The sequence below is a fragment of the Taudactylus pleione genome, unplaced genomic scaffold, assembly GCF_031769625.1.
Source record: "Taudactylus pleione unplaced genomic scaffold, aTauple2 ptg000100l, whole genome shotgun sequence".
Taxonomy (NCBI): Eukaryota; Metazoa; Chordata; class Amphibia; order Anura; family Myobatrachidae; genus Taudactylus; species Taudactylus pleione.
In genome coordinates this window covers 5,707,742-5,733,061 of record NW_028284502.1, presented here as the reverse complement: position 1 = coordinate 5,733,061, position 25,320 = coordinate 5,707,742, and the positions used below count along the sequence as shown (strand labels likewise).

Here is a 25,320-nt window from a genome sequence, read left to right as displayed (position 1 = left end):
GTCTGGCCAAGTTAGAATTTCCTTGAGAGTTTCCCCTATTTTTCAGACACAGATATTACTAAAGACAAACAGGGGAGTAATCTATGTGCAAAACACAGGGTGAAAACACAAATAGAAGTCAATACACCATCAGTCAAACTCACAAGTGATTTCCATACACAGGAATAGAACACAGAGATTTACCAAAAATCGTGTCTGCTAACACTATCGTAAATTCAGCAAACTCAGGAAAAAATAGAAGCATCAAATACTGTAGAGCCCCTGATCCAATCAGTGGCTGGTTACTATGACAATGGCTGCTGATTGGCTAAGAGCTGCTGGATTCTTAGCCAATAAAGGCAAAGACACGAGTTAATGCTCAGGAGGGGGGGGGGGCATTTTTGGGGGGGTTCCCCACTTTCTGGGATTGGCAGCCCTGGGCTGACTAGTTTTGGGCTGGTTAATGCTTTGGCAGGGAGAACCCATGCTGTGTGTCTCCCTGCTGTGGCATTACCACCCCAGCTGGTTCAGCCAGGAGCTGGTTAAAGAAAAATAGGGGTACGTCATGTTGGTTCTTCCCTTGATTTTCCTCTACCCTCCTGGGTTCTGAGGTCCAGTGCTGGTTATGCTTTTGGGCAGGGGACCCCACATATTCTTAGTAAATGTGTGAGTTTCTTTGAAACAAACTAACTAGTGTCCATGCGATGTCAAGAGTTTTTAATACTTGGTCAGACACGATTCTTAGTAAATTTACCCATCAATCCGAGTCTTAGTGGTATATTTATTAAGTGTTAGCTTGGGGTTTTCCTGCAGTTTTCCAGTGGTTTGGAATTCTGCTGATCTACTAAAGCCCACACCAACGGAAACCGCAGAGAAACCACACTTTAGAATGGAATGAAACATTGGTTCACCATCATTGTTTTTAACATTATATAAAACCCCCAGAATTACTAAGCACTGAAATTGGTAAAATTATAACAAAAAAATCTGTGTGTGTCCCCCCACCATCACCATCACCACCACCACAGATTGATAACCAGCCATAGGTCTCTTAGCCTAGGCTGGTAGTGAAAAAATTGGTGGAAAATGGCATGGGGTCCCCTATCTTTAATACCCCTTCCACACATAATTTAAATACCCAGGCTTTTTTCAGTGCACACACACCAATCCAGGTTTAGACTTTGCGTGAAAGGGGCCGACCTGGGTCAGAGTCCAGGGTCTGCGATCCCGGCTCGGGTCTGAACTGGGTCGCCTCTAGTCTCAATGGCATAACCCAGGTTGCAATGACTCAGGTCATGCCTAAAAGGCTCAGATTGGCAAGCTCAGTGGTGCTTGCATATCATCTCCAAGCATCCATTGCTGCATGACAGAAGACCTGGGTCCGGTGTGAAGGGTGACGACCCAGGAATAACCTGGGTCACCATACATGTGTAAAGGGGGTAGCCCGGCTTCAACCCATGCTCGGTGTCACGAGTCTGAGCCAAGTTGAAGCTAGGACTTTATGTCTGAAAGTGGTATTGCTAACAAACATTAGGCTGAATCAGCCTGGGATGCTGACACTATAGGCTTTATTCAGAGGTGTGCGTAGTGGTGATGTTGGACGCAAGCCGCTGATGTTATCAGTCTGAGCATGCGTTTGAGTTGTACTGCACATACGTCCTGATGGGTACCACCGGGAGATGCTATACGATTTTGAACATAAGAGCTGTAGATTTCAGTGGGTTCTAATGGAAGGTAACATGGGGGGTGACTAGCCAGATGTGGACATGTCGCGGGTGCATCACTAACAGCGACTGTGTATAAAGACGCAGTTACACTGATACAGGAAGCCATATCCAGATGGCAAAATTGCACCTACTATAGGAATGGTGCAAGCTTCGATGTTGCGACCGATGGTGTGTCTATATACTTAACGAGTATATCAGTTATCAGTGCTTGCGCTGAGCAAGTGGGCGTCTCAGTAGAGCCAGATGTGGACGCTAGGAAGTGTCTGATATTTTCTTTCTTGGCATGCGTACGAGGTGCACTGTGCATGTACCCTAATAGTTACCACCAGGGGACACATATCGAAATATTAATATACCTGCTCTTCTCTGGGGAGAAAACTGACCTCCTCTCTCCAGCATGAGATTTCAAGCTGTAATAAGAGATTTGGCAGTGCTATCTGGGTACGCATAAATATCCTTTGCCAGTCCACACTACGGTGCTGATTAGGAGCAAAGTAAAGAAAAACAAATCAAATAACATTGCACCTGGACAAACCACCTTGAATGCAAGGGGTGTAAATACTGGCGGCTTTTACATGTAACACTCAAAAATTGGACAACTCTATTTTTACACTGCAATTTAGATTTCAGTTTGGACACGTCCCTCCCAAATCTGCACATTTTACATCTGCCCCACCTGCAGAGGCACATATGAAAGGTGCCAAATTCTTTGCTCTTTTACTTTGCAGTTTGCCCCCAACTCAGAATCAGCCCCTATGTTTATAAATTTGTGTGTTGCAGAATTTGTAAACTATGAATAGATCTGGGACATTGATTATTATTTAGTTCTCTGTGATGTGGTTTTATGGCCATTTAGCAAAAGTTTTGAAAACTGTACTTTCTATAATGGTGATTATTTGCTGCCATCTAGTGGTTAAAGTTCATAATGGCACATTTAGTGTCCATAGCACTCTGAGGGGCCTATTCATCAACACCAAAATAAAGTTTTTAACCACTTGCCTGGCATGGTCGTATCAGATACGACCAGCCAGAAACGCCCAGTGGGCGGCTTGCTGGAAGTTAACTTCCAGCAGCCGCCCATCTCAGAGGGACCTCCCGGTCCCTCTGCTCCCTTAGCTCCTACCCCTATGCCTGATCACTGCTGGAAGCAGTGCTCGGACAGCCCCGTGCTGACAGTTCGGACAGCCCCTTTACCCTGCAGTTGTAGAGGAGACGGAGCAGCCGCCGGGCATATCACACTGACAGCCCACGGTGCTCCAGGACGGAGCAGCCGCTGGGCAAATCCGGCTAAATGTAAAATTCTCCCCCCGCTGCTTTAGAGATCGCGGCACCCACACTGTGAGCCTCTCCCCAGCATCACACCCATACCCGGCGGCTGCAGAGGGAAAGGAACAGCCGCGGGGCAGATCCTCCAGCCGCCGTATAGATAGCGGCAGCTCGGCGGCTGAAGAAACAGCACATCCGCCGGGCAAATCCTCCCTCCTTTGGAACCCGCACCCGGCGGCTGGAGAGGGAATGGAGCAGCCGCCGGGTAAATACACAAGGCTGTCCTCCTCCTTTCCCTCCTCCCTCTCGTACACCAGCAGCTGCTCTAGCCGCTGGATATAGGTACCGCCGGGCAGCAAGCATAGTGCTGTCCCTCCCACTTACCCTCCCACCAATGTATATACACAGAAGAGCCCTGCCTATATATATGTATATATATATATATATATATACACACATATATACACACACACACAGTATATATACAAAATATACATATATATACATATTATATGCATATATATATATATATATATATATATGTGTGTGTGTGTGTATATATATATAAATATATATATATATGTGTGTGTGTCTATATATATATATATATATATATATATATATTTATATATATATATATATATTAACAATTTTATTTTTAATGTTTATATTGGTGTTATAGGCAATTTTGTTTTGATTATGGCGGCCCTGTATCGATCAAGATTCGATACAGGGCCTCTGATTAGGGATGGTATACTATACAGTATACTAGGGACGGCCACTGACCATCGATGGTTTACAAACTATCGATGGTCTATGACCAATAACAAGTTGTTGTGCCATTGCTGATGGTCATCGATACTGTACCATCGATGGCAGCCTGAACCGATGTTAAGGAAACATCGGTGGCTGCAGTCTAAAACAAGTGATGATTTGTTATCGATGGTTGCCACATCGATAGATAATCATCGATTGTTTGAAACTGCAGTCATCGATGTTTCCTTAACATCAGTTGGGGCTGCCATCGATTGTGCAGCTGTCAATAACCATCACTACAGTATACCATAAATTTTGCTATATTTATGGTATACTGTGTTTAAAAAAAAATGTAAAAAAAAATTAAATAAAATTGTGTTGGATAAGTTTTACAAACATGTTCTTGACCTAATTCAGTCATAAAAAAACGACAATTTTGGAGCGGTTTTTGGAAACAAAATTCGTCAGTTAAGTGGTTAAGGACATTTTCCTTAAATAACGTTATTTTGGTATTCATGAAAACACTTAGCACAGGAGATATCAGTGATATCTCCTTGCTAAGCCCACCTGCGTTAATTTCCACACTCCCCATACATTAGTATGGGGATATGGAAATTATGGTATTCACCAAATTCCGAAAATTATGTATTTTCGGAATTTGATGGAGTTACTATTCGCCACTGTGAGGTGGCGAATAGCAGGTAACACTTACCTGTATCAGCATGTGCAGGTCCCCCGGAGTCTCCTTCCGGCACTCTGGTCTCTCCTCTGGTGGCTCCGTCTGCTATGCTGACGTGTTCTCCAGGCAGAACATAATAAAGTTTAGGAAAAAAAAAATTATTATTTTTTCCCTAAACAGTAGTGTGCTCTGCTGGGAGACCATGTGACAGCACAGCAGACGGAGCCGGAGGCTGCTGCGCGGACAGGTAAGTGCTGAACGGAGGGGGGAGGTGAGCGGGGGGGGGACACACACTAACTTACCGCATCTGTAGGCAGTGCTGCTCATGCGCTGGTTTTACAGATGTAACAGCGCATGCGCAGCACTGTAGTAATGCAGTGTACTGAGGGAAAAGTATCTATTTCCCGAAAAGCTGTCATCGCAAAAATGACAGCTTTTCGAAATAGATACTTATGGGGAGGAGGAATGATGAATTCCTCCTGTAATTAGGTAGAACTCCATGCGAATTCTAAACCTAATTACCTCCATCGGTATTGTAGGTATAATGAATAGGCCCCTCAATCAGTCTGGCATAAGTCTTGTAACTTAGGACACTATTCAATTAGACACGAAAAGTCGGACATATTTCGCCTATTGTACTTTCCGCCACTTTCTCCTGTTTGAAGCGCGAAATCGCGGCAGGCACGTCCCCGCGATTCACTCTATTCATTTGCAGAACAGGTGAAAATGGAAAAAGGCGAATGCATAACAGGCGGAAAGTACTGAATAGAATGGGGGAATCAGTCTGTACCCCAAAATAAGACGCACTGACACTGGAAATCATTACAGATGTGTACTAATAACCCTAATAAAAGTACTTTGTGTCCTTAAGTTGTGTTAAATGCTTTCTAGAAGCATATTTGTAAAAGTGGTGATGAATGATAGAAAACAGTATTTTTTGGTGAAAATAAATAGTCCAGTCAAATTTGGGGTACTTGAAAATGGGTGCTAGCATATTTTTGTGTCTTTAAAGGGCACTTTTAAAAAATCCACCTGCTGCATGCACCTGCAATCCTAAAAACACCTGTCCCATCCATACAGCCCACCAAAAAAACCTATTTCGCTACTTTTTATCCTTGTCCCCCCACTTTTTTCATTTTCGCCCCAAAAATGACATGTCTTTTGTGGGGTGTTCTAAGGTTACTATTATTGTTTTTACTGATTTGTCCTTTAAGGGGGTGGGTCCAAAGGGTTCTGAATCAATTCCACACATTTGCACCCCAAAATAGATTTTTCACTTTTTTTCATCTGCCATTCATTGGAGAAACTTTACTTTTCTGCCTGTTTCAGTGCACTGAGTTTCCACTTAGGCGAATTGGTCCTGGAATTGAATTTGGAGATAAGACGCAAACAGGCGAAAGCGGCAATAGGTGAAACTTTTTAGCCATTCGCGTCTTTTCACCTCTAATTGAATCCGGCCCTTAATATGCATTCAGTATTTCTTTCTATTAGGTAATAGTCATCTTATTCCTGAGTTAGCTGACTGGCTTTGGTTTGCTCTGAAAATAAAACTGACCTTCCTTTGAGCTAGTTGAGTATATGGAGCATCACATTTGTGGGTTTACTTATACTCTCCAAATGGCCAGAAAAAGAGAACTTTCATGTGAAACTCGACAGTCTATTTTTGTTCTTAGAAATGAAGGTTATTCTATGCTATATATTGCCAATAAACAAAACATTTCCTACAACGGTGTGTACTACTCCCTTCAGAGAACAGCACAAACAGGCTCTAACCAGAGTAGAAAGAGAAGTAGGAGGCCACGGTGCACAGCTGTGCAAAAAGACAAGTACATTAGAGTATCTAGTTTGAGAAATAGACGCCTCACAAGTCCTCAACTGGCAGCTTCATTAAACAGTACCCGCAAAACGCCAGTGTCAACGTCTACAGTGAAGAGGCAACTCCTGGATGCTGGCCTTCTAGGCAGAGTGGCAAAGAAAAAGCAATATCTGAGACTGGCCAATAAAAGGAAAAGGTTAATACGGGCAAAATAACACAGACATTGGACAGAGGAAGATTGGAAAAAAGTGTTACGGACAGACGAATCGAAGTTTGAGGTGTTTGGATCACATAGAAAATTTGTGAGATGCAGAACAAGTGAAAAGATGCTGGAAGAGTGCCTGACACCATCTGTTAAGCATGGTGGAGGTAATGTGATGGTCTGGAGCTGCTTTGGTGCTGGTAAAGTGGGAGATTTGTACAAGGTAAAGGGATTTTGAATAAGGAAGGTTATAACTCCATCTTGCAATGCCATGCCATACCCTGTGGACAGCGCTTGATTGGAGCCAATTTCAACCTCCCAACAGGACAATGACCCAAAGCACACCTCCAAATTATGCAAGAACTATTTAGGGAAGAAGCAGGCAGCTGATATTCTGTCTGTAATGGAGTGGCCAGCGCAGTCACCAGATCTCAACCCCATTTAGCTGTTGTGGGAGCAGCTTAACTGTATGGTACGCAAGAAGTGTCCATCAAGCCAATCCAACTTGTGGGAGGTGCTTCAGGAAGTGTGGGGTGAAATATCGCCAGATTACCTCAACAAATTAATAGCTAGAATGCCAAAGGTCTGCAATGCTGTAATTGCTGCAAAAGGAGCATTCTTTGATGAAAGCAAAGTTTGAAGGACAAAATTATTATTTCAAATAAAAATCATTATTTCTAACCTTGTCAATGTCTTGACTATGGCCCTGATTCAGACCCACTCGCAAGCGGCTGTCCGCTCGCAAGTGGGTCGATGGTCTGCACTGAGCATGCGCACGACGGAGGGAGCTCCGTCGTGCGCATGCGCTAGACGCGACGAGCGAAGGAAAGTCCTTCGCTCGTTGTGTCTGATCAAAGGGGGCGTGCTGTCGATGTTGATTGACAGCACGCCCCCTTTGGTGGGCGTGCCGGGGGGCGTGCCTCCCTGACGGGGGCGTTCCCACGGGAACGCCTCCCGTCAGAAGCCGCCCACTGACATCACTAGTGATGTCAGTGGGAGTGATTTTGGCACTGATAGAGCCAAAATCACTTCGGGGCTTGTGGTTGAAAACCTCAACCGCAGGCTCCGGCTCGCAGTTTCGATGGTCGCGATGGTCACGACCATCGCGGCCATCAAACTGCACGCTCGTATAGGCTGTGGGTGGTGACCCACAGCTATACGAGCGTCCAGGAGGACGCTCCATTTTTATGGAGGGCGGCCCTCATTCAGAGCGTGCGCTCTGCTCAGAGCGTACGGCTCTGAATGAGGGCCAATATGTTCTATTCATTTTGCAACTCATTTGATAAATAAAAGTCAGTTTTCAAGTAAAACACGAAATTGTCTGGGTGACCCCAAACTTTTGAACGGTAGTGTATCAATTAGCCTAATTAAAGCATGTACATAACAAGTGTGCTAGAGAAAAGTAAAACTGTGGTGGGGCATTGCGTACGCGCGGCGTGCGCAATGCAAATTCGCGAGCCCCAGAGCAAGTGAGAAATTCACTCGCGCTGGGGCTCGCCCCAGCTGTCGATGTTGATTCATTGGCTGAGAGAGGTCAGGCCCCGCCTCTCAGCCAATGAACGGCTCCTCCATTGTACTCAATGGTGGGAGCCGCAGGGTAACTAAAGTTTATCCTGCGGCTCCGACCATTGACTTCAATGGAGGGAGCCATTCATTGGCTGAGAGGCGGGCCTGACCTCTCTCAGCCAATGAATGCACAGACACGGAGCTTCAAAGGATGAAGCCGCGTCTGTGCGCTTCATAAAGGAAAGAGTAATCCGTTTGGTTAGACTGATTACTCCTTAGTGCGAGGGTCCGGTTTTATCGTTTTATTACTTTAACCTATGGATGCCTACTGGAGAAGTGGACCACTGGAGGTAAGATAGGTGAGAATTGTGTGAGTGTGTGTATGTATGTATGTATTAAAGTTATACCTTGTAAGGTGTGTGTGTGTTTCTTGGGACATTTCTTTACAGGTGAACTACAAGTCCCAGTGGGCCCTTAATGCCCCGCATGCTGGTACTTGTGGTTCTCCAAGTACCAGCATGCAGGGGAGGCTTGCTAGGGCCTGCAGTTCTACTGGAAAGACAATGTTTATTTATATCTCTTTTTACACCACACTGTCACAATCAACCTGCCACCCACCGCTCAGGGGTGGCGGGGATAGCCCTGGGCTATCAGCCCAGGCTAGGGGTGCCCTGGAGAGGGAAAACCCTTTTTTTGAAGGCGTCTCCAACTCCCCAGGGATCGCTGGCCTGGGCTGACTAACGGTCAGGGCTGATGCTGCAGCTGGGGGGCCCAGTGATAGGGCTCCCCTGGCTGTGGCATCAGCCCCCCGTTAGAAAGGGTCCAGGGCTGGTTCTGGATCTTACAGGGAGACCCTACGCAAATTTTTCCCTGTAAATCCAGAACCAGCTCTGCTTCCCATAACCCTGTGCTGGTTGTACTAAGTACAGGGAGACCCTACGTAATTTTTTCCATGTACTTAGTCAACCAGAACAGGGTTGGCTAAGTCTGGGGCTGGTTGTGTTTTGGGGGGTGACCTCACGGGTTTTTAAAAAAAATGTAACTAGACACTTTTTCCAGGTAGATACATGCAGGCATCTCACTGATGTCTGCATGTATCTGTGTGACAACGAACTGCTCATGCTGAAAGTGAAAGCATGAAGCAGTTCTTTGGTGTCGGGGATTTGAAGAGTGATTTGAAGGGTGATTTGCCGTTCGATTTGGACATGAACTTGCCAAATCGAACAGCAAATCACTCTTCAAAACCGGCTCAAATCGAATTTGTTTTGCAAATCGCAAAACAAATCGACTAATATTAAATGCAATGAAAAAACAGTTTTCACTGCATGCGATTTGAGTTGATTTGAGAAGAGCTATATCACTTCTCAAATCGTGCTGCAAATCGACCTTTAGTAAATTCACCCCCTGGTCTTGTTCTCATGGTTAGAATGAAGAACCATATAGTAGTAGCATATCTGCAGGAATGAGCATGTCATCCTCATCATCATCATCAATTTGTATGACACCACAACTTCCACAGTACCAGACAGTCAACGCACAAATACACGAGTGTAAAGTAACAATAATGACAAGATTTATGATACAAACACAATTATGAGTTACTCAGGTACAATGACAATGAGAGATTCAAAACGTTTAAGGTGAATGTAGCAGAATAACACTTAACAGGTACAAGCAGGGTAGACAGTTAGGGGGCAGACATATGATGTAAAGTAGTGAGGTCCTTGCTCATGAGAGCTTCCAATCATTTCTAGGTATATTTCAATCAATGTAATATAAGCCTTCAAACACACTAAAGTGACACGTGAAATATAGCATTCTGATGTCCTCTCATGCTTATGATTTATTTAAGACATGGATTAAACTAAGATGAGCAGTATTTTAGTATAAATACAGACGTTAAAAAATAATAAAAACATTGGTCATAATGTGGTAGCAGGTTGCACTTGGATCCTCCATATTTTCCAAAGTACCTGCCAACCAGCTAATCTAGAGGCAGACTGCATTTACAAGGGATGTAGTCTGGAAGCCGACGGTCTACATGCCGACCGCCGGCTTCCAGACTACTTAATCCTGGTGAGGGTTGAATGACAGGCATCTAAATCTAGACGCCTGTCATTCTACCGATGCCGAGAGACCGGCGCCCGGCATCCCGATCAAAGTGATGCCGGGCGCCGCAGCGGACAGCCGTGGGGGGGGGAGGGTTAGGTTTAGGGCTCCCAGGGGGGACTTAGGGTTAGGCACCCACCCCGGGAGGTTAGGGTTAGGCCAGGGGGAGGGAGGATTAGGGTTAGGTACCCCCTGGGGAGGTTAGGGCTAGGCACCCCCCGGCGGCCGGAGTTAATACATATCACACCCATTTACAAGGGTGTGAAATGGGCATGCCACTAAAAATGCATTTAGCAGGCAATAGGCACTTGCGCTCCTACAAAACAATTACCGTTCTGCAGATTTTGCACTTTGTAAATTACTCTTATTGATTCAAACAGGAGCAACAAGACTACACTACAGAATGTGAAGTGTTAATTAGTTATAACTACTGTGAAAAAGACAAACCACGACCATGGTGGATAGAGTGAAAAGCAAGTTAATATACCATGTTAAATCGTCATCTATAATAACAGCGGCAAAATAAAGTGATTTATTAAAAACATAACTTATTATATTTACTATAGATGTAATATATAAATCTTCTTTCATGTATAATATTGACACTAATCAGCTTGATTTCTGCAACTTGATCTTTAGCGCTCTCAGTCTCGACATCACCACATCCCAATCCAGGTACGACCCCTCCAAATGGCGTGCGCAATCTGCCGCTGATTTGTAGCTTCTCCGTCCATGTAATATTCTCCAGTTGTCAAATGTTACTACTTGACCTGAACAGATACATTTATTAAATTAGAAAAATATTGTAGACAGAAATTTACCAAATTGAATACCAAGACATACATATCTGAATCCCTACAGAAAACCTATAGATTGTAAGCTTGCGAGCAGGGCCCTCTAACCCTTATGTATGTCTTTTATGTATGTATGTCTTTTATGTATGTATGTCTTTTATGTATGTATGTATGTATGTATGTCTTTTACAACCCAATATAATGTTAATGTTGATTCAAATTGTAAAGCGCAACGGAATTTGCTGCGCTATATAAGAAACTGTTAATAAATAATAAAACCTCACACAGAAAAAGTACTGGTTGTGCTTATTTTGTAAAGAAGGTTGTGTTGGATCCTCTGCAACAGTATTTATGTAGACATTAAATAATTATTAAATTTATTACCATCAAATTAGATATTCATTGAAAGCAAAAGAATACATACTTAAAGTAAGGTACGAAGGGATCTACCACTGATAACTAATTATACACTATAGTTACAAAAAGTAAATTAGAAAGCAGACGTTCTGTGTGATGCACTAGGGTTATATTTATTAAAATATAACTTTTATTAATATACCTGTATTTAAAATTCTAGTTAACAACAACAATAAAATATATATGCAAAGTAAAAGGTAGAAAGTAAAAAAGTTAGAAAGGAAACGTTATTCAAGTATTCAATGTTTTACATATATATTTTACTGTTGTTATTAACTACCATTTTAATTATAAATAAAAGATATATTTTAATAACTATAGCCCTCGTGCATCGCACATAACATCTGCTTTCTTTTCTCCTTTTTGTAATTATAGTGCTCATATTGTGCTGGATGCATTTACACTCTATCCAACAAAAAAAGATGGGTGTTTACGTCTTGTTGTACAGTCAAATGTATCTCAAGTTGTGTCTAGATATACAACACTAGCATTTATACCAGATGTAAGTCAGAAGTAACTATTGAGTATACTTTCAACCCAATATATCCTATAGACAGCATAGTATTAATCAGGGCCGTAACTAGGGGTGCCACACAGCACTTGCTACTGGCTATCAGGTTGCCTGGCACCCTGCAGCCAGTATTGGCATTGCAGTGCCGCCCAGAGTGTCTTTGTGGCTTCCAGACCAGCATGGTGCTCGGAGTGTCCTCAAGACGCTCTGGACATCCCAGTGCTGGCGACCCCAACCCTCTCTGTGCGACGTCATGACACCATGCGCTCAGAGTGCGGGGCAGACACAGGGTGCATGGCCAGCTTGTTACGGTGCTGGTGTTAATAGTAAATGCGATACTTGTATTACCCTATTTGTACACAATATAATGATGTAGGGAAGAAAGTGTCATATGCACATGAGAGAATACTATCTGATGAGTTATTAATACATTTTAGAGTTGCAATTTCAATATAAAATGTTAATACAAACACAAATACAAATTATAAATTAAATTACACATCTGTTGTTTTCCCCTTTAGGAATTAAATGGGTATCTTTCCTGCTATAGTTCAAATAGAAAAAAGTTTTCAGCAATGCAAATAGATGTCCGTGACTTTATATAATATTGCAGCCGCGCTATTGATTTAAGATGAATTAGCCTGCAATCTTCCGATCACAAGCTGCTAGCTAGTGGTGCTGATCGCCACCATCCCCTCCTGACACATGAATCTGAGTCTGCAACGTGGTCTACTAGAGTCGCAATTATGGAATGGGCCATTACTGCTCTAGACCTGCGCTTTTCTGTTATCCTTTTCCACCTCTCCGAGCATTCGAAGTCGTAAGTCTACTGGTGCCTACACACTTGGCGATGTGCTCACGATCCGACATTGTGTCCGATTTCCCCTTGAACTCTCCCCAGCAGCTCCCCAGCAGTCGTGGGCACGATTTGGTGTTAAAAACTGTCCAATGTGACAAACGATCTATCGTGCCTCCTATTCCAGTGCATCGTGACTGAGATTGTCAGATCTGCCCTACAGCACGGCAGATCTGAAGATGCGATGTACAACCTGCGGGGACGCACATCGGCATCGTGATCGTGAGTGGACAGTCACGATTTGGGCATATTTTACACGATTAGTCATCACGATGCGTCGGAATCGGGCAAATCGTGTAAAATTTTGCTATGTGTGTATTCACCTAAGATGCATCAAAATCTGGATATGGGCATATGTGTACTTTATCTGAAGGTATGTATTTTTTTAAAAATTGTGTGTTATGCAAATAAAGCAAACGTTCATCCAATTCAACATTAGCCCCTATATGGGTAAAAACAAAATGTGAGTTTTTAATTGTGTTGTCTTTTCTTTTTAGGTAAAGCCTACCAAATATTACATTAACTTTCATACTTACTGTACATATCCCCTTATTTCATCAAATTTGCCTATTTGATGCATAGGCTCATTTATCGTCTATATACCTACCTCGTCGATCCTGGATACACACTATATAGTTTCCAACAAAGATAAACAAGAAATACCTAATGTTCAGGGTTTTGTATATATAGTACATATTCAATGGATGCATTATGCTCTCTGTAAATTGTCCCCTAGGCTAACTCTCCCTCCTTCTGACACCAATCCTATTACCTCTTTATTTTCATTTATACCCTCTAGTAAATTTGATGTTAGATTTATATATAATGGCATTCTCCTCACGAACATGGATGTTTTATGGACCAAAATGTAGATGGCCTTCATTTTTCTAATATTGATGCTTTTGCAAAGGTCTTTACTTCTTTAGAAGTTGGCATGAAATTCTTTAACACTGCAAGAGGCGCACTTATCATTAACAGGACTTATGACTCCCAAGCACAAAGATGACCATATAGACATATAGTTCCAGGTTGTTTCCCATAATGTAAGGGAATGAATGTTACATTTGCTCATCATTTGGTTTTCTCCCAAGATCCATACATTTTGGTATAAGCTATATCCCACCTCATTAAGCTGAAAGTGCCACACAGTTTGGAAGCTCTACTCTTTGCCCACTTCAAGGGCAGAGCGACTGTCTTCCCTACACCTACATATGCTCCCTTATTAACTACAATTGTTACCGTAGCTAAAAAAAAAAGTGATTTACAAGCTGTCATTGGTCCTCCTTTTCTGGGGTTGAGCAAGGAGTCAGTTGTACTGTACCTTGACTATTACCCAGCAGCTTTTCAAGAGGCAACTATGAAAGTCTTTGAGTAGACAGACTGGTTCCTTCTCCGTGTTTTTCAATAAAGTGTATGTCAGGTATTGTTTTCAAACATTCATGTTATTTTATGTACTTTTGTGGATCCTCCTTCTTCACTCCATTAAATCATAATAAATGCAATGGAATGGTTCCTACCTCCTCTCCCTCCCTAACTTCCTCCCCATCCTTTCCTGCTTCCCGCAGACTTCTCCTCCCCATAAAGACTGTGTGGATTTTGTTGTTTTTGTCTTTTTATTTGCTCATCTGCTCCACTTCTTTTTTTTATATTTTTTATTTCTAGTCTACCGTGCTATTATGTCTTTCTGTTATTTAACCCCTTCACCGAGGAGGATGAGTGGGGTTCGTCATCAACATATACGGTACCTTAAAACTGCGGTTGATGAGTCCCACTCGTCATCCATAGCACTAACTTGCCTTCTCCCCACCGATATTAATCACTAGTGTAAAGTACCGTGGGTTAGGGGGCCGGTCCCGGAACAGTGACGTTGGCGAGCAAAATAATTAATGTATGCTTTTGGTTCCTCTTTCTTAAAATTTCAATAGAAAATGCTTTTTTTTTTTCAAGAGTTAGAATGGGTAAAAGGATTTATGGGTTTTTCTATAAAAAAAAACAAGGTATAGTTTGTGTGGGTAGCACATACAAAAATTAGTGATATAGATGTTGGAAAGTGACAAGCTCTGACATCACAAAATGGCCTCAGCACAAGAGTGAGAAGACCCTCAGCAGCAAAGGGGTTAATAGTGGACTTTAGAGCTGTTTTTGAATAAAAAATATTTGTAAAATTCTCATACAAACTGTTCGTCATACTGTAAATTCTTTCTAAAATAAAAAAATCTTTTTGCAAAAATGAAATAGGTTACATCAACAATTGCATCATAATGGGTGACATCACTGATGGTATTTGAGAATCAAAAAGTGTGTTCAGTGAGACAGAAGATGTTTACTAACCTGGTTTCATTTTGTAGCAAAAAATATTTTCTGGATGATTCATAAGACTGACAAACTCTTTCAAAGCAGAGTAAAAGGACTGCACCTTTTCAGCTGGTATATCGAGTATTGAGTCCCTTGTTGCATTATTAAAATTAATTCTCAGAAGTTCACCATTTGGATCAAGCCTGAAATGAAAATTTTGATTTTATTGTGTTCTAAATCAAGTTGTAGCTAATTCATGAAAAAAAAAAAAATTTCCACTGACCATAATTATTTAAAATAACAGTTTTAATTAAATTTCACCCATGATTGTGAACAAAAGGGAAAATCGGTAGCAACTAATGCACACACGTAGCCTTTGGTAGAGTTGGACACATTTTTTGCAAAAATTACAGATGTAAAATGCATTAAAAATAAGACACGATATAAAGTGCATGTTTGAATCTGATGAAGGGCGCCGACTGGCCATCTGGTAGTTCAGGCAAATGCCATAATGGCTGATGATGGCCTGATGGGTTGTCTGTCCAGAAATGAAGGCTGAACAGCTCTGCCTTCCAAAGCTTTGCTCGGCCAGCATGCAGAGAGATGGGGTTATGCCTTGAGGCCACACCGGGGTTATGCAAGTGACTCCAGGCATGCCCCTTGGGAGGCATGGCCATACCCTTTTCCCAGAGGAGGCCAAGCTGTTCTACAGACCCAGGCTGTCCCTGGTCAGATGCATCTAAATTGCAGCCAGCTCTGTAACAGTGACATAAGTAGTAGGTTTATACCAGGAATGTTCACATTGTTTAGCCCAAGATCAACAATAGCATAGAGATGTGACTTGACAGTATAGTAGTAAATACTAGTCACCTTACTTAGTTTCTACACAATATAATAGTGCAATGAACTGTCATATACATAAACTAGACTAGTGTATGGGTATTGTTATCAATAAATACGACAGTAACATTTACTATGCAAAATTTAATTTAACCACTTAATTGACTAATTTTTTTTTCCAAAAACCGCTCTGAAATTGTCGTTTTTTTAGGATTGAATTATGTCAAGAAGATCTATTTAAAACCTATCCAACACAATTTTAAATAATTTTTTTTTAAAATATATTATTATTTTTAAAACAGAGAATACCATAATAATAGCAATTTCTATGGTATACTGTAGTGATGACCATCGGCGACTGTACCATCAATGGCTGATTGCTTTAAACCAACGATCGTTGAGTTCCGCATAAAATCGTTTTTTCCGATGTATCGGGAAAATCAATAGTAACAATGATCGGTACTGCCTATGGGAAATAGGGACTTGAGATGGTCATTGGTGGGGTGTCCATCGATAGTTACCATCGATGGTACAAAAACAATCTAAGGTGAGCTATCGATGATTTGCACCACTCGATGGTCTCCCGTGCCGGGTGTACGGCGGGCCGTGGGCCAATAAAAGCCAGGGGGTGGAGCTTAGTGGGCCGTGAGCAATAAAAAAAAAAAAACATCGGCTCCTGCTCATCCATCGATGGCAGAGAACCAAATCTCTCACACAATAAGGCACACAGCGGGCTGTCACCCTCCAACACGGACTCGCTCTCTGGATGCGCCAGCCTCTTCTTGATGGAGACCCTCACAGCATTCACACTGTTGCTTCTGAGACTCCATAAAGCCACACTGCCCATGCAGTGATCCCCTCACTATGGGGGTACTTCTCAGGGGGCTTCTACCTATATTCACACATTATAGGAGGCTCCTAATTTTACCATATGACCTTGCAGCCATCCGGTCCTCTAACACATTATACATCTGGATCACTTTTTCTGCTTTACCCCTAAAGGTGAGGATCCCCTTATCACTGGGCTCTGAATACTGCTGCTCTCACACTTCAAAATGTCTCTCTCTTTGCAGTGCCACATTGTGACTGGCAGCACTTCCCCTCATGTACTTTGCAGGGGTTCTCTCTGAAGCTGCAGGCTCTCTCTCGCTCAACCTGCAGTCACTTACACAGACAGGCATCTTATTTTACAGGGGGCCCTCCTCTTTTTAAGGGGTGATTCCAGGGGTACCTCTTTCTTAATGGGACAGTCTCTCTTATAGATTAAAAAAAATGTGGCTTGTGACTTATATGTGACATTGGGACCCCCTCCTCTTGTCCAGTGCTCTCAGAATAATGGCAGCCTACTCTCTGTGAACTTTATAAACTCAGGTCCCCACCTCACCCATACAGTTGCAGGGCCAAAATCACCATGTGGCCATGCCCCCTAGTGGAGATGCAGCTAAATGCATCACTGCCTCTTTCTGTTTCTGCAGCCCTCTTGGGGGCTTCTGCCTATGTCAATGGGAGCGGCACTTATGTCTGGTAGTACAACATATAGACAGAAATGTATTTGTTTTTTGTGTGCATGCACAGTATAGAGAGGCATATTTTCCATAAAATACAATATGCATGAATCCAGCTCTACATGAGTCCCACAGAAATTAATTCCTGGTGTGTTTGCAAATAGGGCAATTAGTGCAAATGTTTGCAAGACTTTGCTACTCAAAGGTGTCACAGCTCCTTCTCCTAGGTCCCCAAACAATTTAGAATATGTCATGAGTGAGGGTAAGGGGTTGGGTCAAGTTTAAGCAGAGTGGGAGATGAAGGTAAGGTTTAGCGTTAGGGAGCAAGGGACAGTTAGGGTGGAGGTGGGCTACAAGTGATGGATTGACTAACCTCTTCAGAGGTTCAATGTGAGCTCAGTGGCAAACGCAGGATTTCTAGAGGGGGGTTTCCAAATGTTTGATTTTAGAGTGAGTGTGGCCAGTCCATGAAGGGGGTAGAATTAGCACTTAACTAGCTGTAATATGCATCATACAAAGTATATTGCTTGTCATAATTCCAGCATGTACAGGACCAGCGATCACAGTAAGCCATTAAATGCGGCAGTGGGGCCATCCCGCCTGAGCTGAATGTTTTTATTTTAGATGTGGGCACCATTCCAGAGAATGGGAGCAAGTCCGGGAGTCTGGGAGAGCAGCAGAGGAACCTAGTACAGCCCTGGACATATATATATACATATTGGGCTCTATAGCAGCACATCCCTAAGTAACTGTGAATGTTTTCTAGATCTCCTAGTTGGTGCACAGGTTATTTATTACTGGCTGATACATGTTAAAAGATCCATAGGTAGTGCTAATTATTTCATTTGTGATACTGAGAAGAACATGCAGCACTAGTAACATTGTATTATACTACTATTGTGGTCATGGTGTGGGCTGGGGAGGGGGGTTTCCAGGCAGATGGAAACCGCCCCTGCAGTTGCCTATGGAGTTGAATAGCAGAAAGGAAAAGTTTTAACCTGTGTGAGGGTTAGAGGAACTGGGTTAATATATGGGGATATTTGAGATATGGTTACAACTACTGTAGGCTCTAGAAAAATATTTTGTAATAAACATAAAATAATTGCTATAGTTAAATGAAAATGTAAACTATAGAAAACTTCATTAGTCATCGACTGACTAAAGGCAGTTGAAGAATGGAGAGAGTCTGTGTGCAGCTCCGTGCGGGCCCCTTCCTCTTTGGCACCACAGTAGACTCTGGTTTTGTGCCAGAGTCTAATGTGCATGCACAGGTCACCAGAAACATGGCACCTTTGCCACGTTCCCGGAGACTTTTCTATTGCGAATGCGCCAAACGCCAGGAAAATGGCTGCCACGCTGTACTGCAGTGCCGACCGACATTGGAACTCCAGAGAGGTGCTGTAAGTATAATTATGGGTGCAGGGTGTGTGGTGTGGGTCCTACTAGACCCAAGGGCCCGTGTACACCACACACCCTGTACCCATTATAGATACCAATGCAATGATATTACTGATTTCTCTGCCAGTTTAAAAAAAATCTCATCTGGGAAGACCAATAATTATCTGGCAAGATGGAGCCACATCCAAAAAGAAGTAAAACGGACAATCAAACCTGCATGGATAGAGCCAGCTTTAGGCTTACTCTATGAGTGAGAGCTTCCTGCATTAACACAACTAGTGCACTGAGAAAAATGGTAAAAGATTAAAGCCATATGGTAGTACAATAACCCAGTGATAAAATCAGAACGCTCCAGCTGTAAAGCAGCCAGAATATCCTAAGGCAGGTCATGGTCCTGACCCAAATTAAGAGTCTGCAGTGTCACGTGTGCATTTTCTTAGTTTTAATCAGTAATAGTTACTTCCTTAGTCTCCAGAGAAGTGTAAATATAATGTGGTTTGTCATATGTTCCTACTCTCACTGAAGATGATATAGGAAATAACATGCTCATTACCTCATTTATAGGGAATCTTCCTTGGAATATGTCCAGAAGTGCTGCTTATGCTCCAATGTACTGTATTAACTTAATACTTTTATAGGTCTTTGTATACAGCAATATTTTTGTGAGATGATGGATGAAAAAGTCTTATTAGGTGCTTCATTTTAGTCAAAGCATTTACTTAAAGTAGAGGGTCTATAGATATGGTGAAATGTTGGGCTAGAAAAATCTGTAGCCAATCAAAGCATTTGTTTGTTAAGAGCAGGACAATTATTTCAGCTCAACCAACTGTAGACAGCGAGAGGAGCTAAACTAGCAGTAGCCAATTCTAAACGAAACAGTCACTTCCTGGTCAGAGCTCCGATCCTTTGGCATTCAGGTATTTTTCTGTTATACCAACCCTATTCCCTACCCTAATCCTACCTCTAGTGTGTAGTCTTAGCACCACCACCCCTTGCAGCCTAACCCTAATCTCCCCCCACAGCCTAACCATAACCCACCTGCCCACAGCCTAACCCTAATCTCCCCCCGCAGCCTAACCTTAACCCTCATGTCCGCATTATGAAAATGTCAACAATTTACCTGTCGACACTATGAGCCGGTCGGCTAATTGCTTGTTGATATTTTAACAATGTCGACATCATAACTGTTGACATTATGGTGTCGATATTGTTATTGTCAACCTTTTGGCTACATTCCCTGCTTTTTTATTGCAGAAAAAAATGTTGACATTGGCTTCCTGAGATGTTTTCAAAATAAACAAATGACATCTTTCACCATGTAGAAGCTCAAATAACTGAATAAGGTATATGGCGAAAATATAAAAAGGCACAAAATTATTCAGAAAGAATTATCCTAATATCTTAAGAGAAAATTCCCTATATAATCAGATGAACTAGGAGACTCTGGTACCAATATAACAACTAGGAGACTCTGGTACCAATAGAACAACTCGGAGACTCTGATACCAATACAACAACTAGGAGATTCTGGTACCAATACAACAACTAGGAGACTCTGGTACCAATACAACAACTACTGTAGGAGACTCGGGTACCAATACAACAACTAGGAGATTCTGGTACCAATGCAATAACTAGGAGACTCTGGTACCAATACAACAACTAGGAGACTCGGGTACCAATACAACAACTAGGAGATTCTGGTACCAATACAACAACTAGGAGACTCTGGTACCAATATAACAACTAGGAGACTCGGGTACCAATATAAAAACTAGGAGATTCTGGTACAAATACAACAACGAGGAGACTCTGGTACCAATACAACAGCTAGGACAATCTGGTACCAATACAACACCTAGGAGACTCGGGTATCAATACAACAACTAGGAGACTCTGGTAAGAATACAACAACTAGGAGACTCTGGTAACAATACAACAACTAGGAGATTCTGGTACCAATACAACAACTAGGAGACTCTGGTACCAATACAACAACTACTGTAGGAGACTCGGGTACCAATACAACTTCTAGGAGATTCTGGTACCAATACAACAACTAGGAGACTCTGGTACCAATACAACAACAAGGAGACTCTGGTACCAATACAACAACTAGGAGACTCGGGTACCAATATAAAAACTAGGACATTCTGGTACCAATGCAACAACTAGGAGATTCTGGTACCAATATAAAAACTAGGAGATTCTGGTACCAGCACAACAACTAGGAGACTCTGGTACCAATACAATGACTAGGAAACTCTGATACAAGTACAACAAGTTGGAGACTCTGGTAACAATACAACAACTAGGAGATTCGGTACCAATACAACAACTAGGCGACTCTGATACCAATACAACAACTAGGAGATTCTGGTACCAATACAACAACTAGGAGACTCTGATACCAATACAACACCTAGGAGACTCTGGTATCAATACAACAACTAGGAGACTCTGGTAACAATACAACAACTATTAGACTCGGTACCAATACAACAACTAGGAGATTCTGGTACCAATATAAAAACTAGGAGACTCTGGTACCAATACAATGACTAGGAAACTCTGATACAAGTACAACAAGTTGGAGACTCTGATACAAATACAACTAGCAGACTCTGGTACTAATACAAAAACTAGGAAACTCTGATACAAATACAACTAGGAGACTCTGGTACCAATACAACAACCAGGGCCGTAACTAGGGGGGTGCGGGCGGTGCCACCACACAGAGCGCAACAGCCCTCAGGGCGGAACCGGCCGCCCACATCATTTTCTCCGCCGCAGTGCTCTACACAGAAGTGGCAGCTTCCCCCTGCATGTCACTGTCAATCCGCCTCCGAGTCCTATCCTGACAAGTCCCGCATAGTGTATTGGGAGAGATGCTCGCATAGCTGGATTAAAGGAGGCTGGGGGAGGCGAGTACTCCCGGAATCCCCCGGACAGAGCCGCGATGACAAGGCCCAGCAACAGATCTATACAACGGTCCACAGTCACTCTGTCACCCGTATATGCTGGTCAGTGATTGTAAGACCTGGGCCGCTGCTGTTAAGCCCCTTCACTGGTCTGGCATCTCCCGGCCAGCTTAATAAAGTTTTTTTTTTCTCAAGGCAGTGCGCGTGACGTCATGACATCCGCGCACTGCTTAGTGAAGATCAGCTTAGTCATGAGTGAGGAGCCTGCCCTGCTGTCGGAGTGAGGAGCCTGCCCTGCTGTCGGAGGGAGGAGCCTGCCCTGCTGTCGGAGGAGCTTGCCCTGCTGTCACTGTGAGGGGGAGCAAGCAGAGGATGCAGCTTAGGTAAGTGTGGGGTTATGGAGACTGAGACACTTGTAGGGGCTGTGGTTGCTCCTGCAGAGAACCGGGGGTTGGGGGCTGTGGCTGCTCCCTCAGTGAGACGGGAAGGGGGGGAGGTGAGGGGATTACTGCAAATATACAGTGAAGTTTTTGTGGCTGGTGCTCCTCTAGAAACCCGAGGGGGGGAGGTGGCTGTTGCTGCTACTGCTGGAAAATTGGAAGGGGGCTGTGGCTTCTGTTACAGAGACATATGGGGGGACTCTGAGGCTTTGCAGAGACACAGGGGGAACTGAGGCAGTGGAGAGACAGTTTGTATGATAATGACATTGGTGATATTCCTACTTAAACAGGCATCTTCCGAGCTATGCGATTGCCTATATGAACAGTGAATACCGTATGAAGCTCTCGTCTGTCCAGGGAGGATTCATTTCCTTAGAGGTTCCCCGTTGCAGAGGTAAGTAAAGACTGGCTTGTACTAAGTGGAGAGAGATAGGGCGGGGGCAAGAAAAATGAGAGTGGTGGACCCCACGATTTCTGTTGCCGGCCCTAGCTTCAACCTAGCTGTGGCACTGCTGTCCGGGGACGATTCTGCTCATCTCCGGCCTACGCTGCCAGCAGCAGCACTCCCACCTGCAGTGCGGCAACAGTTGCCGCACTGCTGCTGGGAGAGCTACTGCTAGTTGCAGAGGCTGGAGATGAGCAGAATCAGTCCCCACACTGCCCGAGAGGAGGCTACGGAATCTGCCCCCACCTGCAGGAGTGCAGGTCTGACCTGTGCTGCTGCCTCATGGAGGTGTGGGAGAAGGAGGCGTGCACAGCCAGGGGGGCATCGCTGACAAGAGGGAGAGGGCCCCCTGTCTTAAGTGCCCCGAACCCCTCAAAGGATTAATCCGGCCCTGGAGAAACATCATGATGTCTCTCCTCCCACAGTTCCCTGGGTAAGGAGCTGTTGGGTGGGCCAGGTGCGCACTGCTCAGTAGGTGGTGGCGGCGGCACCTGCAGGTCCGGTCACAGTGACAGTCAAGTCCGGCGGCACCCAGCACCAGCTGCAGGTCCCCGTGACTGATAGTTCCATTGGCGGTTTCCAGCTGAAGGTCCCAGTTCATAGGTATTGCCAGCTCCTCCTAAAGGGCATAGTCAGTGTATCTGCATAGGTAGTCAGCTTCTTTTTTTTTCTCGGGGGGAACCACCGGTGCTCCTTCTCACGCAGGGCACCAAAATGTCTAGTTATGGCTCTGACAACAACAAGGAGACTCTAATACAAAATGCAACTAGGAGACTGAAACGACTGCAGTAGGAGTCTCTGGTACCAATACAACAACAAGGGACTCTAATATATATATAATGTAGCATACAAAAATTAGAGTGCTACAACTTTATTCTGTACATCTCTAGTAAATAACACAAACAAAATCTATTTTCTGTCAGAGATAGATGAATGAAGGACTTAATTTTGACATAACATCAGGTCATCTTAAACATACACATTCCGCAGCAGATATCCTAACCCACTGCTCCATGTCCATGCTCTTTCCTCACTATCTACCCATCTGTGTCGCCCCTGTCTGTTTGCCCCTCACCTTTAGAATGTAAGCTCTCACGAGCAGGGCCCTCGTCCCTCACGTGCTTCTCCTCCCCCTACTTTACTATCATTTACTCCTAACTCCCCAATTGGCACCTAACAATTGGTTGCTGAGGCCCAGCTGCTTGTGTTATGCAGTAATGTTTATAAACCTTGTCCTGCTTTTTTTTTGTATTACTGTTACCTGTTTTTCTTGTGTGCTCATTTATGTAATGTGTAAGGCGCTGCTGAACCTTTGTGGCACCATATAAATAAAGGATAATAATAATAATAATAATAATAATAATACAAATGCAACTAGGAGACTGATACAAATACTGCACAACAACTAGGAGACTCTGGTACAATTACAACAACTAGAAGACTCTGGTATAAATACAACAAGAAGGAGACTGTGTTAACAGTACAACAATTGGTGTGTTCTTGCTTATTTTTTCTTGCACCCCCTGGAGGTATATTGCACAGTTTACAAAACACACAAATATCAGGAAAACCTGCTGTTTGTTGAAACTGCACTTTAGAAAATGTCCCCCCATAATCTTTCAGTAACAGATGTTTATATATTGTCAATTCAGACAGATGTGTAGAGGACATGCTCAATTTCATCATCATTCTTAGTTTCTCTGACTCAAGGGAGTTTTGCCAAGTCCATCACTTTTCAGAGCACCCTTTATTATTTTTCCTTCTAGACTCTTTTTCTATTAAGTTTTCTCCCAAACAGGGGTGCCAAGACAGGGTGAGGTAGCAGGTACTACTTACCTGGGCCGATTGTAGGGGGGCCTGGACAGTGACTGTTCCCACTGCTCTGCCCACTACCACTGGCTGCACTTGTACAGCAGCACAGCCGCAACAGCACATCGGGCAGTGAGAGAAGGGTGATTGCTGCTGTACCAGTCACCTCTCACTGTCCGATGTGCTGGGATGCGGCTACACTGCTATACAGGCACGGTCAGCTGTAGTGGGCAGAGAGAACTGTCCCCCTGGAACACCCCCTCCCGTGGAGCCGATCCTCTGCTCTAAGCAGTGCGTACAGTTGTTTATTCATTTTTTGGAGGAGGGGGGTGTTGGCCATGACCCCTGCCAGTACCCAGGCCCATGAGAGCTCTTCACGGTTTCAAAATATTTTTAGTAGTAGTTGCCCACATTGCTCAATGTTTCACCTGGGTTTATCCTACTATTCATTGCGGAAATACATCATCCAGTGTCTTAGTCACAGGGATGAGACCAGAACGTCAAGTTGACGTGTCCAGAGAATGTGCTGTGTGACTCTCAAGACTGCAGAATGGCACCTCCTTTGCACTGCCCCATGGCTCCAGCACCGCCTGCACACCACTAGTTAATGCCCTGCCTTAACCTTTTAGTAATTTACCAATCAGGTCTTTTATGTAACAGGCCTCATAATCCCCTTGGGTAAATTACTATTCACTAACATTTTCACCTAGTTTTTAAAGGGCATATTTATAAAAAATGTACAGGGGACTGCAGTAGATATCGGAAATATCTGCAGCGATTCCCTATTTTCAATCACGAAAGCAGCCCTCAAAGGTCTCAATATGGGGTGCTTTATTGCCGAATTTACCAAGCTGCGGAATGCAAAGCTATCCAGAGCTTGGACCGGTAACTAACGCCGTCCACAGATGGCATTATCCAGTGTATCCTGTTGGCTACATTTTGCAACATTTATCAGTACAAGGATCAATAGAATCCTCCCTCGGAATTAGGTGCTCACAGATGCGTAATCTGTTGAACGCACATGTGTAGTGGCGCAGTCAGGTCTCAAA

At 43.5% G+C, this 25,320-nt stretch overlaps 1 protein-coding gene across 2 annotated transcripts in view; it reads right to left on the bottom strand.

The window, feature by feature from the left end:
* Nucleotides 1-9,482: 9,482 nt before the first annotated feature.
* Nucleotides 9,483-25,320, bottom strand: part of BBOX1 (gamma-butyrobetaine hydroxylase 1) — a 166,235-nt gene continuing 150,397 nt past the window's right edge. For both annotated transcript variants that reach the window (XM_088470465.1, XM_088470464.1), the window contains exons 7-8: nt 14,950-15,116; nt 9,483-10,810 (exon numbers count right to left, since the gene is read on the bottom strand). In XM_088470465.1, the coding sequence (XP_088326591.1) occupies nt 10,650-10,810; nt 14,950-15,116 (328 nt within the window). In that variant the 3' untranslated portion in view covers nt 9,483-10,649. The remainder of the gene's footprint in view (nt 10,811-14,949; nt 15,117-25,320) is intronic.